We start from the raw sequence: 11,395 nt of genomic DNA on the forward strand, positions 1-11,395 counted from the left end.
ATGGTTTTCCTGGGAACTGAAGTAATCTCATTGACGTCTGTAATATCTATGTGATTGATTCTTACACTGACATTGGATTGATAACAGCGGGAAGTTAATTGTGGGTGAAATCCTCTAACAACATAGCCAAATTGGTTTAACATGAGTTGAAGGTTACCATTCGTTTCAATAACTTGAGGCATAAGGATACAGTAATCAATGCCTATTAATAAATGTATTACTCCAAAGGGTCTTGAAATGTGAAGACCGTTTAAACTTTAGAACAAACAACTAATGACATTCATATCAACTTTCTCAACAGGAGTAGTTATTTCATCTATACCACAGGCAATAATTTCCCATTTCACTCCATAGATGTCCACCACAGGAACTGTATACTCTTTAGAGGATACTGTCTCAGTTTTATTTCCCACTTTGGTTATGGTTATTTGCACATCTCTTCCATTAAGTCCTAATTCTTGGGCCTTTTGACGAGTGATTAGCGACACATTGCTACCACTATCCCATAGCACATTAATATCATTTTGGTGATACCTTAAGTCACTCACCATTAATAAATGACCATCTTTAGACACCAAATTGCAAGTTACATCAGTGAAAGTATTAGGTTTATATAGAAGAGAGTGTAACATTTTGTGATGTTCCCTACCACACTTTTTCCCATTCACCATTATATCACAAGAACTGACACCAGACACATTGCAAAACTTAGAAAAATGGCCCAAGTTAACACACTTATAACATGCATTGTTTCTCTTGAGTTGAGCAAACTTATCATAATTGCTCAAACTTTTGAAGGCATAGCAATCATAAATGGAATGACCGTCTACACCATGATACCAACACCATTTAGGAGGACACTTGACATCAGGACTATTTGACATTTGGGCTGCTAACCTTGATACTGTAGTTAAACACTCTGATATCATTGCACTATGTAGACCTTGAATTAATTTAATTTCATCCAGGTCATCTTTCACATTTTCACTTGTATTGTCACAAGAAGCACTATTTGTTACTACTTTTGATGAAGTCGAGCACCGCAAATCACTTTCAAGATACTCACACACTCTCCTTTCTTGTAACAAAAACTGAAGTAAATTTTCAAAAAGATCTTTAGTGTTTCCTACCTTTTGCAACTTTATTACCCAATTGCGTTTTAAAGTGGGAGGAAGAAGACGCTCCACCAACGTTGCAATAGAGGTAGTTTTCATCTCAGATTCTAGACCTATTTTTCTCATATCCAACCAAGCACGTTCAACCACCTTTATCATGTAAACTAACCTCTTCGAATCTCCGTGGTGCAGAGGCTTAAGGCTTTTCAATTCACTCACAATAGCCTCCGTTAGCTTACAAGGATTACCATACTTATCGTCAAGGCGTCGGAACATCTCTTCAAATTCATCTTCTACTCCTTCCACACAAGTCAGCGCTTCTCCACTCAAACATTTTTTTACAGCAAAGGCATCTTGCCCATAAAAAGGGACAATCAACCTCATATAATCCCTCTTAAAAGTACCATAATTTCTCATATCACCAGAAAATTCAGGTGGGTCGAGACGTTTCACTTTGATAAGAGTTTCCATCTTACTTTCACTATCGCCACATCTTTTAATGATCAAGGACACCAGTTCAGATTTAGTTCTTTCGCACTCTGGAATATATATCTCTGCTTCCTTTAATTCGGCCATTTCTGATTTAGCACTCAGTAATTTGCAATAATAGGCATCATATCTTACCTCAAGGTCACTGAAAGCAGTTTCCACTTCTGCAAGCAAACTTTTCAACACTGCAGGTGGGTCGTCTCTTGCCAACCGCTCCTTCGTTACGTTGACTTTCCGGGTGAACAGACCCTTGGCCACCCCTCGATCCACCTTCAGTTGGTCCATATCGCTGATGTTGAATTGTTTCGCCAGGTCACCAAACACGTAGTTGCATCAAGTCTTTTATTAGAACAGGATTCAACCTAAAATACAAAAACTTGTTTCAGCCAATACATCAATGATCAATCCCAAAATTCCACCATTTATACAGAATCATTTAAAATCTTATACATGTCCAGTGATAACAAAATTTGTTCAAATATTAGCAGCTAGCAATAAATTCAATTCCGTTATTTAAATATAAATATAAAAATACACTTAGCATCATAAGCGATTTAATACAATTTAGCACTTACATCATTTACGACATCGGCGGCCTGGGAATTCATTAAACCCAACCAATTAACTTCTCGAACGGTGCTTCCGTCCTTTTATTTAACTGCAAACATTTACAAAACTTGAAATACTACACACACACAATAACCAATTCATAATATGATATAGCACAGTCCCAACACACAAATAGTAAAATATGACAGTACATCGTTTAAACAGCATAACACCAATTACCGAGTTATACCAACACGCCGCCTGCTGCGAATCTTAGTAACAAGACAACTTTTTTGAACACCAGTTAAAATCCCACAGTTTATGCATAATTTGATACCTCGTAATCACTTTGACAATGAGTACAATCGTACTGAAAAGTATTCATCAACAATATAAATAATCGTACATGTTAGGTTACACTAACCACTAAACCAAGTAATACCCACCTCATATCAGGAGCAACTGATCACGTGACCATCACCACCACAAACCTCAACCACTATGTCCAAAGAGCCACCGTCCTGGAAACCTTCACCAGTAGTCTCTAACGCGCATGTGCAAACAAATGAATTTTATTATGCACAGACTATATTAACCAACATAGCCAACACCAATAGTTATCATTATAAAATTATAATGATATATATATATATATATATATATATATATATATATATATATATATATATATATATATATATATATATATATATATATATATATATATATATATATATATATATATGTGTGTGTGTGTGTGTGTGTATGATAAAATTTGCACAATTAGACGTGTTTTTCATATTCAATTAAGCCATATGCTTTCAATATATTAATGTCTGGATTCTCTTAACGACCTCCGGATCAGAGCCCCAGGCGAAATCACACAAAGACTACAGCTTCTGACTGGCCGGGAGTCGAACCCTGGTCCAGGAAACTTGTATTAACATTAACATACCACTTGACCACGACGATATCTCTTCGTGGCCAAGTGGTATGTCAATGTTATTACAAGTTTCCTGGACCAGGGTTCGACTCCCGGCCAGTCAGAAGCTGTTATCTTTGTGTGATTTCGCCTGGGGCTCTGGTCCCGAGGTCGTTAAGAGAATCCAGACATTAATGTATCGAAAATATATGGCTTATTTGAATATGAAAAACACGTGTAATTGTAAAAAAGATTTCATATATATATATATATATATATATATATATATATATATATATATATATATATATATATATATATATATATATATATATATGTGTATATATAGTATTCATATATGCACATATATATACATATATATGTATATATACATATATATATATATATATATAGTTGATAGATGGGTTCCTCTTGGGAATCGCAATTTAAGTAGGAATAAAATAGTCAATGCTGCTATCATCATCTTTATTCGGGAGCTTTCGACATAACTTATGTCATCTTCAGCCTATCTGCAATTATCATATGTAAAATTAATAAAATTAATAAAATCATCCTAAGTACATAGTTAGGAAGATACACTTTCATGAATTAATCAACTAGTTCTAAAATCAACCAATCAAGGAACATAAAACCTTAAAAAAACTTATTACACACAACTATATAAAAGACTTAATAACTAATATACCTAGTCACCCGCAGGAGATGATGACCACCCATCCAGACCAGCAACCCACAGACCACACGGATCAATGGGTCACCGGTAACTGAACAGGTAAGCCCTCATTCAAGCTGGGTTTTGTCTTAAAAATATATAAAGACTCCAAGATTCTCAGCTGGCTAACGTTACTATGTCTGTCCGTAATTTTGAAATTTTCAATAGAAATGGCATGACCAGATTTAAATGCATGGTCATAAATAGCGGAAATTGGTTTTTTACTTAACGGTATTTTGGTTCTTACCGATCTCCCCATGTGCTCCGAAATCCTACACTGAAGCTGTCTAGACGTGCTTCCAGTGTAGCACTCATTACAGAGTGCACATTGAAAAGTGTATATGACACCGGAACACAAGGGAGTAGGTAGACTCTCCTTATATTTAAACAGTGAGCCAACTGAGAACTTGTTAGTAAAAATTAATTTTAAATCTATGTGGGGATAACATTTCCCCACAACACTCATAACCTCTGTTCTTAGTCTCTCCGAAACATAACCATAGTACGGAAAGGAGACATATAACTTTTTCTTACTGACTGTTTGAATTGTTAAATTTTGACTGTAAACTTTATCTAAAAACTTCTTGACTTGATTATAATAGAGGTTCAGAGGGAACCCATTGGTAATAAAAAATGATTTTAGAAAATTTTCTTCCTCATGAAACCCCAGATAAGTTGAACATACATGATAACATCTATATAACAGTGTTTTTATCGAATTAATTTTGTAGATTTTTGGTTCGGAGCTTAAAAAATGAGTGCTTAGTCCGGTAAAAGTGTTTTTTCGAAATACTGAGGTCTCAAAGGTATTATGTTTCCGAGAGACCAAGACATCGAGAAAAGGCAAAGAATCATCCTGTTCATTTTCTTTCGTAAATCTTATGTTACGATGCTTTGTATTTAAATAATCTAAAAACTGGCTTATATGATCTAAATTTTTAAAAAGTAAAAATGTATCGTCTACATATCGACGGTACAAAAAAGGCTTAAAATCCACAGGACAATCATTCAACCATTTCCCTTCACAATAACATAAAAATATATTTGCCAAGGTTGGTCCACACGGCGATCCCATTGCTACTCCATCTACTTGCTCATATAACTTGTTATTAAACATGAATGTGGATGTAGTGGTAGCTAGTTCTAATAGTATCTTAAATTGTTTTTTACTGAAACCTTCGAAAATGTCCTCTGGGTTAGGGAAAAGCTGTTCAAGAATTATCTCCAGTGTTTCTTTTAAAGGAATGTTAGTGAACAAACTTTCAATGTCGAAGCTGCACATAACATAGTTATTTGCATCTCCGACAGAATTAATCAAGTCTACAAATTCATACGTATTTTTCAGGGTATATTCATTTACTGTGAGAGGGGCGAGCTTAGTTACTAGATGTTTTGACAGGTCATAGGAGCAGGTATTAATAGCGCTGAGAATTGGTCTCAGAGGAATACCTCTCTTGTGAATCTTTGGAGCACATGGGGAGATCGGTAAGAACCAAAATACCGTTAAGTAAAAAACCAATTTCCGCTATTTATGACCATGCATTTAAATCTGGTCATGCCATTTCTATTGAAAATTTCAAAATTACGGACAGACATAGTAACGTTAGCCAGCTGAGAATCTTGGAGTCTTTATATATTTTTAAGACAAAACCCAGCTTGAATGAGGGCTTACCTGTTCAGTTACCGGTGACCCATTGATCCGTGTGGTCTGTGGGTTGCTGGTCTGGATGGGTGGTCATCATCTCCTGCGGGTGACTAGGTATATTAGTTATTAAGTCTTTTATATAGTTGTGTGTAATAAGTTTTTTTAAGGTTTTATGTTCCTTGATTGGTTGATTTTAGAACTAGTTGATTAATTCATGAAAGTGTATCTTCCTAACTATGTACTTAGGATGATTTTATTAATTTTATTAATTTTACATATGATAATTGCAGATAGGCTGAAGATGACATAAGTTATGTCGAAAGCTCCCGAATAAAGATGATGATAGCAGCATTGACTATTTTATTCCTACTTAAATTGCGATTCCCAAGAGGAACCCATCTATCAACTATAATTTTAACAAGATATGGCCGTCAAGGACTGCAACTATTCAGAAAACTGGAAAGAACTGCAATTAAATTAAGGAAGAATGAAGCAGACTTAAAATTTTTAAAAACATGTAAAAGTTATGAAATCTTACCCAAATTTTTATATTTTAAGCTGTATAAACGTAATTTACTTAACTCTAAACTGTACCGAAAATGGCAATTTAAACTTCTGACCATAGAAATCAATCATAAAATTAAAACCATAAAGAATTTAGGAAAAGAAAAAACAAGACTAGATACTGAGTTAAACACTACTGTAAGTTTTTTAGATTATTATTATTTTAAATCTTATATCTCTAAAAATGTTTGTAATGTTAATACTAAGACTATAAAAACCCACGAAAAGAAACTAAAATTTTTAGGTATAACAAACTCACTAGATTCACTTGACCCTAATAAAGTTATTTTCAATCACTCTAGTCGAAAACTATCACCTAAGGAAGAAGGACTACTAGCATATGGATTGAACTTTAAACTGCCTCATTTTCGCATAAATTTTTATAGACATTTTTTAGCATTTGAAAATTTGTATTCGTACCTTGACAAGGAGGTTCCACATGGCGACCATGGATGTGGCTTTAAACGAGCCATACAGGACATTGCATACAGAACTTTCTATAATTTCAAACCACACAAAGTTTTTTCCCCCATTTTTTCTAAGAAGGATATTGAAATCTTGAGAAATCTAGGTAAAGACCCAACTATAATCATAAGTAAACCGGATAAAGGTCAGGGGATTGTAATACTGGATAAAGCTGATTATGTAAGGAAAATGGAAGATATTTTAAATGATAGGTCTAAGTTCAGAGAGTTGGTGTCGGAGGACCCCTTAATTCGAACTTTAAATATGGAGAATAAAGTTAACTACAGGGTTCGTAAGTGGAAGAAGGATGGCATATTGTCAGACGAAACAGCTTCAACAATAATGGCAACAGGAACGCAACCTGGTATTATGTATGGTTCCCCAAAGATTCACAAGAGAGGTATTCCTCTGAGACCAATTCTCAGCGCTATTAATACCTGCTCCTATGACCTGTCAAAACATCTAGTAACTAAGCTCGCCCCTCTCACAGTAAATGAATATACCCTGAAAAATACGTATGAATTTGTAGACTTGATTAATTCTGTCGGAGATGCAAATAACTATGTTATGTGCAGCTTCGACATTGAAAGTTTGTTCACTAACATTCCTTTAAAAGAAACACTGGAGATAATTCTTGAACAGCTTTTCCCTAACCCAGAGGACATTTTCGAAGGTTTCAGTAAAAAACAATTTAAGATACTATTAGAACTAGCTACCACTACATCCACATTCATGTTTAATAACAAGTTATATGAGCAAGTAGATGGAGTAGCAATGGGATCGCCGTGTGGACCAACCTTGGCAAATATATTTTTATGTTATTGTGAAGGGAAATGGTTGAATGATTGTCCTGTGGATTTTAAGCCTTTTTTGTACCGTCGATATGTAGACGATACATTTTTACTTTTTAAAAATTTAGATCATATAAGCCAGTTTTTAGATTATTTAAATACAAAGCATCGTAACATAAGATTTACGAAAGAAAATGAACAGGATGATTCTTTGCCTTTTCTCGATGTCTTGGTCTCTCGGAAACATAATACCTTTGAGACCTCAGTATTTCGAAAAAACACTTTTACCGGACTAAGCACTCATTTTTTAAGCTCCGAACCAAAAATCTACAAAATTAATTCGATAAAAACACTGTTATATAGATGTTATCATGTATGTTCAACTTATCTGGGGTTTCATGAGGAAGAAAATTTTCTAAAATCATTTTTTATTACCAATGGGTTCCCTCTGAACCTCTATTATAATCAAGTCAAGAAGTTTTTAGATAAAGTTTACAGTCAAAATTTAACAATTCAAACAGTCAGTAAGAAAAAGTTATATGTCTCCTTTCCGTACTATGGTTATGTTTCGGAGAGACTAAGAACAGAGGTTATGAGTGTTGTGGGGAAATGTTATCCCCACATAGATTTAAAATTAATTTTTACTAACAAGTTCTCAGTTGGCTCACTGTTTAAATATAAGGAGAGTCTACCTACTCCCTTGTGTTCCGGTGTCATATACACTTTTCAATGTGCACTCTGTAATGAGTGCTACACTGGAAGCACGTCTAGACAGCTTCAGTGTAGGATTTCGGAGCACATGGGGAGATCGGTAAGAACCAAAATACCGTTAAGTAAAAAACCAATTTCCGCTATTTATGACCATGCATTTAAATCTGGTCATGCCATTTCTATTGAAAATTTCAAAATTACGGACAGACATAGTAACGTTAGCCAGCTGAGAATCTTGGAGTCTTTATATATTTTTAAGACAAAACCCAGCTTGAATGAGGGCTTACCTGTTCAGTTACCGGTGACCCATTGATCCGTGTGGTCTGTGGGTTGCTGGTCTGGATGGGTGGTCATCATCTCCTGCGGGTGACTAGGTATATTAGTTATTAAGTCTTTTATATAGTTGTGTGTAATAAGTTTTTTTAAGGTTTTATGTTCCTTGATTGGTTGATTTTAGAACTAGTTGATTAATTCATGAAAGTGTATCTTCCTAACTATGTACTTAGGATGATTTTATTAATTTTATTAATTTTACATATGATAATTGCAGATAGGCTGAAGATGACATAAGTTATGTCGAAAGCTCCCGAATAAAGATGATGATAGCAGCATTGACTATTTTATTCCTACTTATATATATATATATATATATATATATATATATATATATATATATATATATATATATATATATATATATATATATATATATATATATATATATATATATATATATATATATATATATACATATATATATATATATATATATATATATATATATATATATATATATATATATATATATATATATATATATATATATGTATATATATATATATATATATATATATATATATATATATATATATATATATATATATATATATATATATATATATGAATTATATATAAAGCCTTAACCAGTCCACTCTAGGGCAAAAGCCTCAGATATGTCCTTTCCACCCCCATTAGTTAATGGTCTTTCCATGCTTCTTCTGCAATATCTAGGGACCCATGCTGTTAATCTTAATGTCCATCTATTATCTGTCGTTCTCACTATATGTCCTGCCCATGTCTAGTTCTTTTACTCATATGTTGTTAGAATATCCCCTACTTTACTTTGCTATCGTATCTATGTTGATCTTTTTCTGTCTTTTATTGTTATTTCCATCATTATTCTTTCATTAGCTCTTTGAGTTGTAACTAGCTCATTTTTTAATGTTATAATAAGGCTCTAAGTTTCTGAGGCATACGTTAATACTGGTAGGACCATCTGATTAAATACTTTTCCTTTTTAAAGAAAATAGAATTTTAAATTTCATATTCTCATTTTGTTTACCCAAAGCTCTCCATCCTATGCATATCATTTTCATCTTTATCTCAAGTCCTGGGAAAATACTTAGTGTCTGTGCTAAGTATGTAGGTTACTGAAAAACTTGGAAATTCGTCCATAACCCTTTCTTCCATTAAGGGTGATAGAAACACGTTTGTCTTTTCTGACTGCATTCAATTTTCCATAATAAACACACAATCTTACCAAGTCATCCTTTTTTCCTTACTGCTGCAATTGGAGAAGCGAAGGAGTATTCGCTCTCTTTAATAATCCCTTGTTTCTTTAATTTACTAATTTCTCATTCTACTTCTTGGAAATGAACAGGTACCCTATAAGGGCTGGACCTAATAGGGTTCGTGTGTCCAGTTTCAAGGTTGCACGACACCTCGTCTCAAATTGTAATTACATAGGAATAGCTACCAAGAAAGTTACTATCTGCAGGCTAATATTTTGCTGGGCATTGTGCATAAACAAGCTCTGAGTGCATTTGTTCGTGTGAGCTGGAGACGCAACCCACATAATTGTATTCGGTAACTTCGTACATCTCCAATTTGAACAATTAAGCACTACCTAAAATTATCCTTTTCTTCTCTATATTAAATATTACAAAGTCTGCTCTCTTCCCTTTTATCTCTGAAAACCCTTTTAACACAGTATATGTACTTATTCTTTTTGTGGTCTAACAGTGACCTTTGTTCCCTCTGGGAGAGGCCTAGATAGGTATACAATTTCCCCTTATTCTGGTGCCACAGTTGAAACTCTCACTTATCTCTCCCCTGTCATTGTTTCTCCATAAGTGGATATACGGTTGAAGATAACTAACTTTAGTCCAAGAATACATTCGCTACCAGGTATACTTAAGGTGCACTATGTAAAGAAATTGTGCACAAATGTTTTAGACCCAGCTTGAAAGGTTACTGTCGATGTATGTTTTGCTTGTAGTTTATTTCTTATAGGAATGTTAAGGATGGTAGTTTTATCTTGCTGCAGGGGCTCAAACAACGTCATTTTTCATGGAATGAAGCATTATCACCTGTATCGATCAGGGCTCTGATATACTTACCTGGCAGATTCATACAAATCTCCAGTACTCCAAGCAACCATATCGAAACTCAGGATAGGGACACGATATTGCAAGATTGTCGAACACTGCTGCCATCTTCTCTAGTGACACATGGGTGAGGTTAGGGCTACCAAGGGAGTTGCCTCTATCAGCAGGATAGTTGACTACTGCTCCACCATCAGCCCAGGGGCCCATGCTACTTTGGTGACTGTTGTTGCTGCCATGGCGGTGGAGTATCAGTCTCCCTTACATTACCCTTCCTCTGCTTCCTTTGTCCCCTCTTCCTCTGTATACCACAACCAGCCTACCTTTGGCATTTTATTAGGAAATCACGAGGTAAATGACCATAAGTTTGACAGCAGCTAGATTCCAGGTTGGGGCACTAAGCTCGTTGGTGTCTCTCCCCCCACACTGCCAACACCTGGCGAGATACCTCTTCACCTGCTGACTCCGTTCTCCTATTCCCCTGATTGGGAGTTGATCCCCATGGCTTCTTAAATATGTCGAATTAAAAGTTATCAATTGTGTCACCAGCTGAGCCGGGAAGTCGGGGAAAACTCACTGGTAAGGCACTGATTTCTCACCAGGTAAATCCTGAATTGCAGTTAGCAGTTAGGTTCCAACTCCTTTTGAGCCCCTGGTGGCATGGTTGGAAGGGGCTATTCTTCGATCCTAGTATGTGATAGAAATTTATTTCTATTTGAACACGATATTGTGTTGATTTCTATCCTTTTATACTATATACATACATATATATATATTTATGTATATATATTTATGTATATATATATATATATATATATATATATATATATATATATATATATATATATATATATATATATATATATATATATATATATATATATATGTATATAAATATATATGCCGCGGGGTCATAAAAAGAAAATAGAATAGCGCCAACGTTATCCCTGCTTGTCGTAAGAGGCGACTAAAAGGGACGGGACGAGGGCTCCCTGATTTACAATCCTGCGAGACATCAGCAAAGAGA

At 34.6% G+C, this 11,395-nt stretch overlaps 1 protein-coding gene across 1 annotated transcript; it reads right to left on the reverse strand.

Annotated features, from left to right (window-relative positions):
- Positions 1-257: 257 nt before the first annotated feature.
- LOC137648076 (uncharacterized) lies at positions 258-1,889 on the reverse strand. The gene has a single exon (XM_068381013.1). The coding sequence runs from the start codon at positions 1,887-1,889 to the stop codon at positions 258-260; it is 1,632 nt and encodes a 543-aa protein (XP_068237114.1).
- Positions 1,890-11,395: the final 9,506 nt, after the last annotated feature.

The sequence above is a fragment of the Palaemon carinicauda genome, chromosome 10 (genome assembly GCF_036898095.1).
Source record: "Palaemon carinicauda isolate YSFRI2023 chromosome 10, ASM3689809v2, whole genome shotgun sequence".
NCBI classification, from domain to species: Eukaryota; Metazoa; Arthropoda; class Malacostraca; order Decapoda; family Palaemonidae; genus Palaemon; species Palaemon carinicauda.